This window comes from Raphanus sativus, chromosome 4, assembly GCF_000801105.2.
Source record: "Raphanus sativus cultivar WK10039 chromosome 4, ASM80110v3, whole genome shotgun sequence".
Lineage (NCBI taxonomy): Eukaryota > Viridiplantae > Streptophyta > Magnoliopsida > Brassicales > Brassicaceae > Raphanus > Raphanus sativus.
The window spans coordinates 45735654-45753480 of record NC_079514.1 but is presented as its reverse complement, the minus strand read 5'-3'; the positions used below and the strand labels follow the sequence as shown (position 1 = coordinate 45753480).

The window sequence follows — 17827 nt, the reverse complement described above, 5'->3', positions numbered from 1 at the left end:
TAAAAAAAAAAATTTAATGTCTTATAATGTGATGTTTCATCATACTCAGATTCTCATGATACAACTCCAGTATTTCTATCTTTCAACATCAAAGATAGAATCCATCGAACCTTTTCATATGATGTATTCTTAGGCTATGAATGGGGGAGGCAGGAGAGAGGCAGTTCATTAGTTATTGCAGGAGAACTGCTTTTAACTCTCATTCACCATTTTTTGCTTTTAAAATATATTTGGTAGGAGATCTGCAGACAGTACATATTTTTTTGTTTTTTAGTGAAAAAAATTAGTTCTCCCACATGCAGTTTTGTCCACTAGTATTTAGTGGTGGTTTGGCCATTTTTTTTTCTTTTGATCAATAAACAATTTTATTATAAATTAATAATATATTTGATATTCTTCTATTAAGAGTATATTTTTATTTTATTTAACTAACAACTTTTAAAATACAAAATTCTTATTGTTTACTTTATTTTTATTTTTGTTATATAAGTTTAAACATTTATCTAAATTATTTATATGATGTGTGTTTTTTTATTATGTAAATGTATGATACTGTACTTGTACATATATACATATATATATTTGGTTAATTACTAATATTTTCATATTTTAATCTTATAAATACAATGACATAACTTTAGTGCAATATTTTATTTTATTTATTATGTATTTTATTTATATATTATATATTTTATTTTATTTATTATATTATATTGTATTTATATATTATATATTTTATTTTATTTTTGTTATTTAAATATATAATCTATTTTAAATTGTTTTTCTCATTATAAATTGTAATTAGATGTTAAAATTGTGATCTGATTCGATATTAAAATCTGATATTTTCAAATTCAAGTAAAATTGTAATGTTGAAAAATCATAAACTTTCATATCTTTCTACTTTATGTCTAGATAAATTAATTCATATTTTATATCATTTTCTTTTCTATTTTCATATCTTTATATTTTAATAATGATATAAAATTGTATCAAAATAAATTTATAGATATATTTATATACATGCATTTAGTTTAAAGTTAAATTAAAATTTAATATCCGATCGGTTCCGCTCGACCATTGACCCAGCTATAATAAATGTAATAAACTGTTTGATCTGCATGATTTGCACTTTATCTGCTTGATCCGCTTGATCTGCACTTGATCCGCTTGATCTGCACTTGATCCGCTTGATCTGCATGATCTGCTTGATCTGCACCGCTTGATCTGCTTTTACCATTCGAACCCTTAGACTCGAAAAGTTAAAAAATAAAACATAACTATTTAACACAGGAGAGTGTGATTCATATATTGTTTATATCAATGTGTGTAGAATAAAAGGAGGGTGGCTCTTTTATAGTCCGTATGGTCAACAGGAACCATACCGTGGAGATTTGAAAATTGACTCACATTAGTCATTTTGACAAATATTAAAATTTATGTTACAAAAGAATTCATAAATGTCCATAATAATGATATTAATATCATAAATTAGAACAAATATTCTTTTTACTTCGTCAACAAAACTCAAAGTAGAATTTGTAACAAAAGAATAATCTTTTGACCGTAGGTCTATTACTAAATTTTGAAACTCGAAATTTGAGTCTAGTCCAAATATCTTACAATGTGGGACATGATACATATTATACATGTCATTATAAGGTTTACAAGCAATCCATTTTAAATTTTTATTTCTTGTTCAAATCAACTCTAGTTTTTGACATGTATTTACATTACTTCGTAATATCCAACAATCAGTTATTCCGATTCGCCCAAAAACTTACCGAAAAAGTGATTTGAAACTATTTGTCAAAAATGAGTTCCAACACTATATGTAATAGATTTTGAATTGCGTGATCTAAGTTTCATGTATTCGGCAGCTTCATGCATGCAAGTTAATGCTTAGTTGCATACACACAAGTCCTTTTGCATGTTCGATGGATTGCCTTTGGAAATTCTGGGATAATCCAAAGCTCGAATCTTTGATAATAAATAAAGTCAGGATTGCTACTCTAACAAAAGAAAAAGAAAAAGAAGAAGAAGCTTTGTCTTCAAAAACAAAAGAGAGAAGAAGATAAGCTAGACTTAAGCTAGAAGAAAAAAACGCTTAAGCTAGAAGAAATAACATGCAAATATTCAACGCGACAGTATACTAATCACTTAATACACAATTATACATTTATTTATTTCTTGTAAACTAACAATTATACATTTATCATAAAGCATATTATTCTTATTCTTCTTTTACGAAAGTTTTGTCGTTAACTGACAATTAAAACTAGTGAGTTGTACTGCAGGGTTGAGAAGGTAATAAGCATTCCGACTGCTAAACTTATCATCTCAAATATTCGCATTTATGTGGTCAAACAATAAAAATTTCTAACTCTTATTTCGAATTTCGAACAGTAATGTCTATTTGGCACCGGCGTACATGCAGAAACCCGTCGGGTACCTCCGTATTGTAAAAAACAAAAATTATCTATTTATATTATTAAAACTAAAGTATCTTTTGTTATTGCTTAGGAAAAATGGATAACAATATAAATATGAATTATTTAGATACATGAATAGCAATATATATACATATTTAGCCATTGCATTTATAATAAATTAAGTAGTTTGTTTTTATATTTTCTTCTATTTATAGATTCTGCCACTACATTTAAAATTAATTTAAATTAATTAATCACAATTCCAAAACTTATCTAACCAAATATGTATAATAATAATTCATTGAAAACTAATGCCGCTAATTAATTGTGTTTCTTAGAATTTTCAAAAAAACAAAATATCATAAATTAATAATAATTCATAGATTACTAATGAAAAAATATAAATTTTAGCATGTTGTTTCATTTTAAATTAAATTAACAAAAGTTAATATATGAATAGTACAATTAACTCAAATTGTATCAAGTTATAAAATTTTAATATAAAATTGTACAAATAAAAAAAATTGTCATCAAACATCTATGTTATAAAATAATATATTCTACTCTATATATAAACTACAAAACATAAAAATATACATGATGTTTATGAGTTTACGTTGAACACGAGTTAAATCAAATATCCGCGCGGGACGCGAATCAAGTTCGAGTGACAATTAAAACACAAAAAACTATGAAAATTCTTTAACTTCATCCATTTCGTAATAAGTGATGCTTACTACGGCTGGGATGGATCCGAATATCCAGAAAATTTGGGATATCCGGATTCAGATTTATCGGATAAGTGAATTTAGTATCCTGATCCGGATTCGGGGTTTCCGGATATCCAGATTCTGGATATTCGTCTATATATTATACTACTCGCGGATACACGGATCCGGATTCGTAAAAATAATTAGTAAAATAAAAATATTTTTTTTAAATATGAGAATTCTAAAATAATACATAAATTAAATATTTATACAATATTTATAAATATGAATATCATATCTAAAAAATTAAAATATAGTATTATAAAACTAGTTTATGAATAAATATTAATAAATTAAATATAATTATTAATAAAATTAAAAGTGTAATATATTTTATAAATACGGATCCAGATCTGTATATCCAGATCTAAAAGTTAAGATATCTGGATCCGAATTCAATTTTGACGGATTCTTGATTTCACTATCTGGATTCGGATCCGGACATTCCAAATATCCTATTTTCAAAGCGAATAGATCGAATCCGGATCCTGGATAATAAGTCTCAGCCCTAATATTGCTTACCATTATATTTTCCTTTTAAAACACATTTGATATTTTATCTTTTACAATACCAACTGGCAACTGGAATCATTTTTGCTTTTTTTGTTCTTTACAATTAATTGTTGTTGTTATGCAAGTTTTCTTTTAATTATTGTACACACAGCGAAAAATTCATCTACGAAACAAATGGAATATAAACTAGACAAACTATGATTAAGCCGTAATCTATCTAGACATAAAACATAGTACAAAACTAGTCACTGTTTCAGATTTTAATATATTGACTTATGATATTATTATATTTTTTGTGGATATCATTTCTATGCTGTATCCGTATCTAAAAAAATTAAGTTTTCCGTTTTCCATCCCGGTTCCTGTTTCTGTTTCCGTCCCAGAGCAGCTTAGTTGATACTGTATTTTTTTAAAATTATACAGGAGTATTCTGACTCCACAGTTTTTGAAGATGTTGAAATGTTAATTCTCTAGTGACTGAGATTCAAATTCTGATGGCTTCACTGTATTTGGCTTTTATTTTTAAATTAATCACCACCAGATCACAAACCCTGGTAATTGATACTGTATTATAGAATTATAGATCTCCACAAACTTTATTGCCACTCTGTTTCATTTCATCTTTGATTGCTCCCGAGAGAAAAGGAAGAAGCCACCATCTTGATTAGAATGTGGGAATCTCTTGCTTTTCTCTATTTCTCTTTTGCCTTTTCGGAGTTCAGTTTTCTTTTAAATCTCAGAAGTTTTGGTATTATTGTGCATCCCTTGGACCGGGGATTAGAATGTATATGGAACGCTTTTGTGAATGAATATCCTTTCACACTTGAAATAATAAAGGTGAGCTTTTCCGCTTGGATGTGTTGGCGTATGGTGGACAAAGAACGGATACTCTTAAAAACATATTAGTATTCATATATAGTTTGTATAGTAGTCAGAGAAATTCTTGGGTTCACCCCTACAGTGAACTTTTAGGTTCACCCAACCAATAGAATTTTATTATTTCATATTCAGTATTTAAAAAAAAAAGAAATAAAATATTGTCAAGTTATATTATCATTTTAAACTAAAAAATAAAACAAATAAAAAATAATATTAATTTCAAAAAAAAAACACATTTGAAAAAAATTAATGCCGTCAACCAAATATTAAACCCTAAACTCTAAATCCTAAACTCTTGGGTAAACTCTAAACCCATTTAATAAATCTCAAACACTTGAATAAATTCTAAATTCTAGAGTTTATGATTTATCCACGGGTTTAAGGTTTAGTATTTAGGGTTTAGGGTTTAGTATTTAGGGTTTAGTGTTTTCCTGACTGTGTTAAAAATATTTTAAAAAACAATCCAAAGATCAAAGGGTTTAGGGTTTACCAAGGATTATGGTTTATGATTTAAAGTTTAGGGTTTAATGTTTTGTTGAAGGTACTTAAAATATAAATTTTTTTTGGTTACTAATAATATTTTCTATTTATTTTTATTTTAAAAATATAATAAAACTTGACAATATTTTGTTTCTTTTTTTAAATATACTAAATATGAAATAACGAAATCTTATTGGTTGGGTGAATCTAAAGGTTCACTCTAGGGGTGAACCCAAGTATTTATCTTTAAAAAAGGAAACAAAATATTGTCAAATTTTATTATGTTTTTAAAATAAAAAATAAATATAAAATATTATTAGTAACAAAAAATTTTATATTTAAAATACCTTCAACAAAACATTAAACCCTAAACCTTAAATCATAAAACCCTAATCCTTGGTAAACCCTAAACCCTTGGATCTTTGAATTTTTTTAAATATTTTAACACAGTCAGCAAAACACTAAACCCTAAATACTAAACCCTAAACCCTAAATACTAAACTTTAAACCCTTGGGTAAACCCTAAACCCGTGGATAAATCATAAACTCTAGAATTTAGAATTTATTCAAGTGTTTGAGATTTATCCAAAGGTTTAGAATTTACCCAAGAGTTTAGGATTTAGAGTTTAGGGTTTAGTGTTTGGTTGACGGCATTAATTTTTTTTAAATGTGTTTTTTTTTGAAATTAATATTATTTTTTATTTATTTTATTTTTTATTTTTAGTTTAAAATGATAATATAACTTGACAATATTTTATTTCCTTTTTTTAAGATATTGAATATGAAATAATGAAATCCTATTGGTTGGGTGAACCTAAAGGTTCACTCTAAGAGTAAACCCAAGAATTTTTTTTTTTTTTAAAATATACTAAATATGAAATAACGAAATTTTATTGGTTGGTTGATTCTAAAGGTTCACTCTAGGGGTGAACCAAGTATTTCTATTGTAGTTATAACTTATACCCAAACAATTGTATGTGTGGATACTGGATATCCGCATGATCGGATTCGGAAGCACACGTGGATGTTTTTCCATATCCGAAATAAGTTTTCAAAAGTTGATCGATAAATATGTATGTATTATTTTTATAATAGAACATTGCATATATACAATAATCAAATATGAGCATTTAATTATAAGTATATTAAATATGAACAATGTTTTCTTTGTAAATTTAATAGATCAATTTATTCAAATTGAGATACTAGTCATAATGTAAGTGAATGAATATCGGTTTGTAGGCCGTCTTTGAATATTTTTTTCCACCTACATATTATTTCATGTTACCAACCAAAGCTAAAGGTCTCTTTAGTTTGTTATATATATATTTATTTATTTTATATTGCTCTAATATTTGGTATATAGTTCGACTAAATCCATGGTTCTTAAACTTACCCTCTTAAATTTCAACCTTCCAAATATATACACATTACTTGCAAACAATTCAAAGTAATAAGTGTTGATTCATAGACATGCACTACCATCAGACCTTTTTTTAAGAACAATTCAAAGTAACAATACCAATTATGATGCAGCAAAACTTTTCTGTGTACTTATCCCACTTCATCTATAGTCCAAAGAAGAACTGATACACTACAAATTGTCGGTAAATGTCTAATTGATAACATTTTATAATTTATATGAATTACATCACTTGGAGGAAACACCAATGTGTAAACACAAAGATATCCACATTATTATAACGGTACTTTTGATATTTTATATGTACGCGTATAATATATATGTCCATAAATTCATGCATGGAATCTAAAGTTTATCCTCAAAAGCAGGAAGGAGTATAAAGTTAAGCATGATTTTTGAAAAGTATATGACTAATTTATTTACAAGAATTGCAGAAAGTGGGTGAGCCTTTTAAAGCAGAAGAGAAAAAAGAGAGTAAAAAGCTAAATTCTATCTCTCTGCTTTTGGAGTTTTAAGCTTTTGAGAGTCTTGTGATAGGCATTTAGTCATTAGAGACCTTAACTTTGATCTCAATGTAATTCCCTTTATATCTTTAAAAAAGTAATAAAAACACACTAACCTTTTCTCCTAGTGATAGTTTTTTTATCAGTTAAGTAAGAAAAGGAGAGCGACAAAGTCATTTATTAGAGTGTAAGCAACACATGAATCCAACACATTCATTCTTTGGTGCATCCTTGAGATCAACAAGTAAGTTACTAGAAGAGTTTTTTACACTATATGGCAGTTTCCAAGTTTTTATTACATTATAGGGCAGTTTTCAGCTCATATGATAGTTTTTAGTGGTTGATTATGTTTTTTACCCTCAACTAAAGTTTAACTACTCGTTACTTTTCTGCTGTCATTTTTTCCTCTTTCATTTAGCTTTTTTTTAATATTTTAAAATAAAAAGAACAAGTTTTGATCTCAGCCATTCATCCATTTACGTTTTTCAATAATCACAAAATCGATATTTTTGATTTTTTTTCCTCAAATCTTCTGTAACTACAGTTTGAATAAGAGATGTAAAAGCTATTGAAATTGTGAGACTACTCGACATAAATTGATAATTTTTAGCTTTATGCGCATCGTTTGGCCTTGAACAAGTCCGACAAGATCTCCGAGGGAACCGCAGATCTCTAAAGCCCGATAAGATCTTCGACAGACCAGCACATCTCTGCAGCAAAGCCTTGTTTCAAAGCTCTACACGGCGTCGTCCTCCGTTTCATCTTTGATGCTGCTGCTGCTACTGTTCCGTCGCATCCACACCTTTGAAGCCGACGAGTTTTGTCCATCTTTCCCTTTTTGCAGCTTAGGTCCTTGTACTTTTTGTATTCTTCTCAATTTCGTGTCAAATCTGTAAATGTGCATATTTCTCCTCAATTTCAGTCAGCCCAAACTTTTAGATTGTGCAATCCAGCCCCCACAATATGCAAATATGTATAAAAATGCAATAAAAACACTTAAATACACACACATTGAGTTAAATGAACTAAAAAGATATTAAGAATCAATAAAATATCACCATGTTCCTAAATAATATGACATGATTTTTTTTTTTTTGCAAAATATTTGTAGTTATAAACATAATTTTTTATTAGTAATAATATCCTTTTTGATTTTTTCTTCAAAATTTTGAAATGTTTGTCATGGTAATCAAGATTTATTATTGGTTATGTATGTGAATATGTAAATGTGTACAAAGTCTATATGTGTACATGTTTGCTTGTTTTCATGTGTACATTTTACTTGTGTACATGTGTACATGTTTTTATGTATATATGTACATGTTTACTTGTATACATGTGTACACATTTACTTGTGTACATGTTTACTTATATATATGTGTACATATTTACTTGTGTATGTGTATATTATTGAAGTGATGTACAAGTAGAATACAAGGTTAAGATATAATTTTGATGTACAAGTAAAATACATATGTATATATATAGTTTTAAAGCGATGTACAAGTAGAACACGATATTGAGTTATGTGGTTTGGTAACCATGTACAAATTATATATATAAATGTGTATATTAACTTCAGTTGCAGTACATGGAAAGGTGTACACATTTACACATATACATGTTTACTTGTTTCTATGTGTACATGTTTACTTTTATATATATATATAATATATATATTTATATATATATGTGTGTGTATGTGTGTGTTTACTTGTGTATATGTGTACATATTTACTTGTATATATGTGTATAATATTGAAGTGATGTACAATTAGAATACAAGATTAAGATTAAGATATAATTTTGATGTACAAGTAGAATACATGTGTATATGTATAGAAGTTTGAGGCATATTGTGAAAAAAACAGAAAACGAGAGGATCAAAAGTGAAAGAGGTGATATTCCTCCATTGATGTTGCAGATCGCACTTCTCGTCAGATCTTGTTGACAAAAATAGAGAGTCAGCTTACAACGGAGAAGAGACACTGCAGCGAAGGCTGAGAACACGATTTGGAAATGGACCGGTTGACGATACACGACGAAGAGCAATGATCACCGGTGGACGAGGCCTCACATCGACGACATCTTGGACGGAGGAGCAGAGCACGAGGAGGAAAAGATAACGACATCATTTTTGTAGCTTTAATCAATATCCGTCATTGATATTGTTGTGTACATGACTTTTACACCATTAGAAATATAGTTTGACATATCTTAAAAATAGAGATAATAATTGATTAATTTTTTTTTGAAAAAGAAAATCTGAAGAAACATATTTCATTTTATAAAAAATGGTTGTCAACTTGAGATGAAGAAGACGAAAAACAAAAATGTTTTATTTGTGAGTAAGAGTTAAAGTTAAATAAATTAGAAACATATATTAAATTTAGTTAAAGTAATAGACACCTGTATCGAGATTAATTTAGTTAGTTTATAACGTAAAATAGATTTGGTTAAACAAAATTATTCTAGTAGTAACAACTGTCCTATTTTGTTAATAAAAAATTAAAATTGCATTTGGATGTAATATTTTCTTATTAGAATGTAACTAACACATGAATCCAACACATTCATTCTGTGGTGCATCCTTGAGCCCAATAACAAAATACGTATGTCCTAGGCTATATATGTATTTTTGTTCAACGGGCTATATATGTATATGAAATATAAAAAACTGATGTAATCTTAAACCGTGAGAGTATTACTAAAATGGCCTTTCAACATGATGTTAGTTTGATAATCATTTCGTCTTTTCCATATTCAAATGACCCAAAGTCTTATTGTCGAATGTCGAGGAAACACACGACGTAGCCATTGAAACGTGATGTTCTTCTCACATATAACTCACGAGTCAAGCATCACTTTTCTTTTTTTTGACAAAGATTTTTTTTTTTCTTTTTTGGTAATCAAAAAAAAAAAAAATTCAAGCATCATAGCTTAACTTTCTTACGAAAAAAAAGAAAGAAAGATCAAGCATCATTTTCCGGAAGTCGTTATTAGTTTATTTAAAGAAGAAGGAATATCTCCAGTTACTGCAGGAACTAGAGTAGATGCGGTAGAAGAATTAGTGGCGGCCATGTTTCTTGAATGTCAAGAAACGCCGTTTAAAAAAAAAATTGGGGTTTTAGGAACTTTTGCTCTAATACCATGAAATATCTTTAGAATGTAAAAGTATAGTTGTGTCATTGATTCCTTAGGCAAATAGCCTTTATATATACAAGCTTAGAACTCCTAAAGAGATAACAAGTAGGACAAGTTCTTTCATTATCTTAGATACATATCAGAAATAGTAGGAGTTATCTTAAACACATAGTAGTTATCTTATTAAAGAGAGAGCTGGGACAAATCTCTTAGATACCATAATAATAACTTTATGAAGAAATTAACATAAATCAAATTTCTAAAATATCACCAACTAAATGATAAACTAAATAAATAATCCTAAATTCTTATCCTAATCTCACTTTTTAAATACTAAATTTTAAATTCTTTTTAATAAACTCAAATCTAACTATTTTTAAAAATATTATATTCTGATCAGCGCATCTGCACATGTGTTTTCTTTCACTTTTATAATTTTTAAATTTGTTCTATACTATTGAATGTATACATTCTATACACTTTCTAATCAAATTATTAGTTTAACGTATATTTTTGAACAATACAATTCGATGACAAAAATCTATAGAAATTACCGATTCTTATATTTTTTAATTATATCATATTTAGCTAGTTAAGCTTAGATTTTTTTTTATATTTGAATCAATACTTTACAAAACTGATTATGATTGGTGTAGTCCATATAATATCCATTTTTGTATCCTAGTAAACGATAATCTTCCTTATAAATAGGAATTTTGTATAATATTTTTAAAGGTTATATAATTTCTTTAAAAGAAAGCTATTTTTTTTATCAAAAAAAGCTATTTATTTTCCATTTAGGGGGTGTTAGATTTTTGCTGATTTAGACTTTTATAAAATTAGTTAAAGAGTTTTGTAGATTGTTACATATTATTAACTGAGGATAACTATAAACTTGTAGATTTTATTTTTAAGTATTGCAATTAGGGCTGGGCAAATAAACCGAACCCGAAAATCCGAACCGATTCCGATCCGATAAAAATAAATCCGAACCGATCTGAATCCGACATAAACACCGAATGGATCTTGTTTTGTGGTATTTCGGGTTTTGGGTATCATCTGAACCGAACCCAAATTTAAATGGATATCTGATAGAACCCAAAACATTCAAAACTCCAAAAGATCTTGTACCAAACATGATCTCAATTCCGAATATGTATCCAAAATACACTAAGATATATTGAACATCTAAATTATTATCTATTACATAAAGGTTAGTGGTTCTATAAAATGAAAGTTGATGGTTGAAGGTGGCCATTGAAGTTTGAAGTTCTTATATTTTGGTTTTGTTTCCATTGAATAATGTTTCTCATTTCATGAGAAATTGATTTTCGTTTTATACTTTCATTTATTTAGTTTTATTCTTATCGATAAATATGTTTAATTTTTTGTTTGATTTTGAGTTATCAAGGTTGATGTTCATTTCTTATTTTTGAATCGATTTTACTTATGTTTTGGTTTCAAAATATGTACAAATCAAGTATTTTAAAATTAAAGAACCGATTTTACTTATGTCTTGAAGATTGAAATTTGAAGTTCGTGGTTGAAGGTTGACAATAGTGCTTGTAGTTGAAGCTTGAAATTTTATTTAAGTTTTGGTTTTTGATTTCATTAAATAATATGTTTCTCATTTGGTTTTGGTTTTGGTTTTGGTTTTGGCTTGTGAATTTCTGAGATGAATTATAAAATATTTGGTCTCATTCAATGTTGTTGGCTTTCATCCCAGATTATATTTCATTATGAGGATATTTTTGTTTGTGCCAGAATCTTGTGGTGATATTTATAACCTGTTTCTCTCAAAAATGGTGGTTTCACTAATTAGGTCGTATATTTGTCTACACTTTACGGTGGGGGTGAGTGGGTGAGGGAAGAAGGAAGTGGTGTTTTACAATTTTACGACAGCTAGTGAGATGGACGTGCTGCAATTACAGATTTGTGTCAACTGCAATTAATTTTTGTTAAAAAAAAGACTTTGGAAATATTGATCAACTTGCAATACTTTGATAAACAGATTTTATGTCAACAATCCAATAACGACAGACTTTAAAATATGACATAATCAGTTAACTTTCATTTCTTTTAATTAACACAAGACTTTTATTGACTATGTAAAATAATGAATTCAATAAATCTAGATTTTTATAAACTTAACTACTTATTACAAATTTATAAACCAATAACACCATAAGTTAACATACTTTTGAGAAGTTGTAAATGAATAACACTAGAATCATCAAAACTTATAAACTATATAACTCTTTGTAAATTCACAATCCAATAACACCCCCTTAAGTGAGAGTATATAGGAAATGAATTTTATAGTTGTTAATCTAGGTTATATGTGAAAGATCAAAATCATTTTTGTTTTTTACTTTTATGTGATAGCCAAAAATTAGGGTGTTGTTACAACCATGGCAGACGATTCAAGTTTTACTCATAAAAGCCCTAACGAACTTAGACGTACACTAAGAATTTTCTCTGTTGGTTTTCAGTGTGAAAAATATGAGTTATTTAAAGAGGAGTAGTGGAGCGGTTTTTCGAAACTGTACTGAAAATCTCTCGGAAATCTCGGGAGTGGTGCGTTGAGAAACTTTCTCCGCATATCGATTCAAATAGATGAACTTCATGTCGTTTTCAGACGAGCTAGGCGTCACTTAGGCACGAACTTGGTATTAAGATCTCCAGATTTTAACCATTCTTCCCGACATTTTTGCCTCCAATATCTTCTTCTTCTCTAATAGCTTCACCCAGAATCTTTTTCAGCTTTTTCATACGATTACTTGAGAGATTAACTTTTGCTACCTCCTTCTCAAGGGCTGCAGATAAACAAATAATCTTATTCGTGGAGTTTGTATCCGAGTTCTTCTTCCACTTTAAGATGTTTTTCCTGCATCTCGCGATCCGATCCATTGTATTACTTGAGTCTGATATCTCCTCTCCCCAGCTCTGTTTCACTAGCTCCTCAGTCAAACCCTGCCTTGTATATCAGTCTTTTATCAAAGAAGGAACGGTTCCTCTTAGGATCATCTCTTTCCAAAGCAAATCATATCCTGATGGGGCGATGGTCATAGGCCCATATCTCCATATATATTCCATGTTTGATCTTGGGAACAATGAGAACCATCCATCGTTTACGAAGCTGCGATCCAATCTACACTGGACCCAAACTTTCTCCCTCCATCCTCCACACGAGAGACAGTTGCCTGTGTAGCGAATCTCTTTAATCTTGCAGTTCTGAGCCATGTTTCTGAAGTCCCAAAAGCTAGAATCACTACATTTAGGGCATCCAGATTTCTCCTCATTGGACATCATTTCATTGAAGTCCCCTACAAGAACCCAAGCTTCATTTCTCATCAGTCCAAATGCGACCAGACGATCCCAAACCGCTTGTCATTTTGCTGCAACAAGATCTCCATAGACACAAGTCAGGAAAAAATTTATCGAACCAAACTTTACTTCCAAGTCAATAATGCGTTTGTCACTCAAGATAACCAAGAAAGCGTAATAATCTTTCCACAACACCGCCAAACCTCCACTCAATCCCAGCGGCTCCACAGTAATCAAGTGATTGTATCCCAAATTTCGCTGTAAACCTTTCATGTAACCAAACTTTTGCTTTATTTCACTCAAGAACATAAAATCCGGATAGAACTTTCTTCTGAACTCCTGGAGTTGTTGAATTGTCTCAGGACTACCCGCCCCTTGACAGTTCCAGCAAAGAATGCTCATTGGGGATGCAGCATTCTTTGTGAATGTGTGTTTTACGTATATTAAAAAAATGTGAAAAACTTAACATATATATTTTTCAGAGATAAATTTTTATTTTAAAACATTTATCCTAAAACATAAGGAAGATGGAGTGGTACATACTAAAGATGGGGGCGGATTAATTACGGAAGGCACCGAAGATTATGTGTATTTCGGAGTTTTGGTTTCTGAGGCAGGATGAGCTGGAGAGGATTTTCGTTTCATGCTGAATTGCGTTGCCTGCGCTCTGACTTGAGGAACAAAGGCAGCTGGAAAGACATTTGGTTTGGAGCTCAACTTCCTCTTCCATGAAGATGATCTATTTCTCTTTGAATTGCCCATCAGGTGGTTTCCGGAGAGTTGCCCCCCATCTTTAGTAGGTACCACTTCATCTTCCTTATGTTCGAGGATAAATGTTTTAAAATAAAAATATATCTCTAAAATATATATAGTTTAAGTTTTTTCACATTTTTAATATACGTAAAACACACATAAAGATAACAGAGTCCTAACAGAGTGATATTGAGTGTATGTCCTAAAAGTACGGTTTAGGCCCAAATCGAGTAGTATCATATTTTTCAGTATTTATGATTTGTTTTGTACTTCACAATTTGTTTTGCTTCGCAAAAATACGGATATCCGGAAATTTTCTTGATATTTGCAAATAGTTACGGATATTTATGGATACTTCATCCACTTTGTTCAATACAAGTAAATCTATAAATAATAATACCAATTTATTTTTGAAATATCTTTTACATAATTAAAATATTAAGTAAAAATTAATGAGACTATATGTTTTATAAATTTTTAAAATTAATAATTTTTCTTATAAAACAAACGTTTTAGGAAAAATTTCAGTTTTGTATAAAAATTATATTTTTCAATTAAATATTTTTATAAGCAAATTTTTAAATAAAATTTAAGAAAGTATATGTTAAATAATATTTATATACTATTATACATTTAAAACTTTATATTTAATTATAGAAATACATTTATTTGAATAAAAGTCGGAACGGATCGAATATCCATTTCTAATTTTTTAGTATTTATGATTGTATTATTTTTATGGATATTTTTTTATTATTAACTTTAGTTTGAAGACTTACGGATATCCAGATTTTTTAGATTGAATCAAAATGATGAAAAAAATCAAATTAAATTTAACAGATAAAATGCAGAACCCTACCTAAAAGATCAAAAATTTCCAACTTTTCACCCAAAAACCATGTCAAAGTGTCACATACGAAAAATGTGAAAACGTAAACCAGTTTAATTGGTTGACTAGATACTTTTATGCCTCATGAAGCCATTCCGATTATTTGACATTCAGGCCTCCTAACATGTTGCCATCAAAAAATAGTATACTACTTTTTCCTATAAAAATATGGGTTTATTGGCGACATAGCCAATTTTGGAGAAAAAATAAGAATATATCATATGATTTAACATAATTAGATTTAATAGCATTTGTTCCCTTTTCTTCCGGTTATATCCTTCAAGTTACCGGTGATAGCATATCAAAAGCATTTGTCACTTAAATAAAGTGTTGTAAACTTGGTGGTGGTTATGGTATCCATGATGATGGTAATTATGATGGTACTATATAAATAGAATAGAATATGTTAAATGATATAGTTCATATTCGTGAAATTATAAAATAATTATTTAAATATATTAATATATTATGTATGTCTAAAATTAATAAAACTAAATTTAATGCATGTCAACCCAATTTTTTCATAAACTAAACACAAAACAATAATCACTAAACCCTAAAAAGAAATATAAACCCTAATTCAAATATCAAAATATGTAAATATTACATAACATGAAACATAATCAAAATAGAATAGTAACAAACGAATAGCATAGTACATATTGTTCAAATTTTGAAATGTTTAAGATTATATAGGGAATAAGGTCATATTTACCACAATGTCCACCTAAACTTTTCATAAACTAAATCCAAAAAATTAATCACTAATCCTAAAAATATAAATTCTCACCAAAATATCAAAATATGCACATAGTACACAATATAAAGCATTATAAAAATAGAATAGTAACAAAATAAATAGCATAGTACATATTATTCAAATTTTGAAATGTCTACAGTTGTAGAGAAGAGGTAATACTTACCCCAACATCAATCTAAACCTTCGATTAACTAAACTCAAAACACTAATCACTAAACTCTAAAAAGAAATATAAATCTTAAGCTAAATATCAAAATATGTACATAATACATAATATGAAGCATTACTAAAATCAATAGAATAGGAACAAAGAAATAACATAATATATATTCTTCAAATAACATAGTACAACCGAGAACTTACAATACAGACGAGTGGTGATGATTATGACGGAAGAGATGGTGACTGATATCACAGAGATTGTGATTTTTTAGGGAAATAGATTAGTAATTAAGAACAATGATGATAATTCCTATGGTAATAGATATCCAAATGATTGGTATTTTTTTAACAAAAAATGGTAGTGGATTGGAAGAAATGATGTTGGTAGATAAGTGAAGAAGAAAAGGTTTGTGCTAGTATTAACCGGAAAGTATGGATAATATAGTATATATTGTAGTAATAAAGGAGAGTGTTTTTTTTTAATTAGATATCTAATTATATTTTATTTAATGTCTGCTGAAGCCAACTTCCCTAAAATATTACGACTTTATATTAATTTCATTCGAATCATTATTCTCCCTGCGGATAATATATTCCTCTTTAGATCACCTTTCACAAGTTGAAGAAACTAAAGTTTAGGTGTATACTTTATTTTGTTAAAATGTTTTATTTTGTTAAAATGTTTTAGTATTGTTTTTTTTTTGCTAAAAAATGTTTTAGTATTGTTGCTAAAGATATTTTATATATTTCATAACTCAATAGCGAATCCTACTGAGTTACGGTCTTCGATGTGGCACAAGATTATTGATGAATACGAAGCAGTAAAATTATTAAGAAAATACAAAATAAACACAAAGAACTAGACCCAATCCGCCAATAATTTCAACGTTCGTGTTTGTAATTATTCTATAGTAATCAACAATAAGCTTATTATCATGTTGGTGGAAGAAGAAGTTTGGTAAAATTTGCTTTTGTAAATAGAAAATGATTTTGATTATATAATAATAATAATAAAAAGAAGATAGTAGCAACTTAACGGCGTCAAAGTTCTAAACGTTCACACTGCATTTAGTAATCAACGTATACTTAACGGCGTTATCACCGACAATAACACCAGCAGCTTTGTTCCCAAGATCGATGATAGCCGGACACCGAACATGGATATGATATTTTCCTGTGATCAACGTCCCTACTTTCCATCTCACGCGCCCATCGGCGCGTATCATCAACCGAACGAGTCCATGACTTTGCTCGTCTCCCAAAGCGACGGAGTTGTACGGCGCGATCGGAACAGCGGTTCCGTACACAAACGGAGACCAGACGTTGTCTTCTTTGTGCCCTTGGTACGTCGGAGGGATTGCTGTCCTGAGAGTTATCTGCTGGTTATGGTACGTAGCGTAGACGTGGAGACGGTCGTAGTAGATACCGATCTTGGAGTTAGGGTTACGAGATACGAATGTGATCTGAAAGTTTGTGGTGAGGAGGTTTGGTTGCGAGAGGTTGAAGGCGAAGACGGTGGCGTCTTGGAGGATGAATCTTGGTTTAGTTGGCCTGAGTATGACCCAAACTAGGAAGATGGTGATTAGAACTATTATGATGAAGGCGATCACGGCGCCGCAGATTCGCCGGACGGCTGCTTCTTTTCCACCACCGTGGTTGCCGCAATCTTTAGACATTTTTTATTTACGGTTCTGCCACTGGTATGCTTCTTTCTCTCTCTATATAATATGTTTCTCCCTTTTTGGGTTTGGTCGTGACTAGTGATGATGGAAGGAAAAAATGTGTATGAGAA

At 29.3% G+C, this 17827-nt stretch overlaps 1 protein-coding gene across 1 annotated transcript; it reads right to left on the bottom strand.

Moving 5' to 3' along the window:
• Positions 1 to 16989: 16989 nt before the first annotated feature.
• On the bottom strand, positions 16990 to 17827 carry LOC108831230 (NDR1/HIN1-like protein 12). Its single transcript, XM_018604792.2, has one exon. The coding sequence runs from the start codon at positions 17709 to 17711 to the stop codon at positions 17085 to 17087; it is 627 nt and encodes a 208-aa protein (XP_018460294.1). The 5' UTR covers positions 17712 to 17827; the 3' UTR covers positions 16990 to 17084.

Coding starts and splice junctions, on each gene's coding strand:
- LOC108831230 (XM_018604792.2), bottom strand. CDS start 17,711: ATGTCTAAAGATTGCGGCAACCACGGTGGTGGAAAAGAAGCAGCCGTC.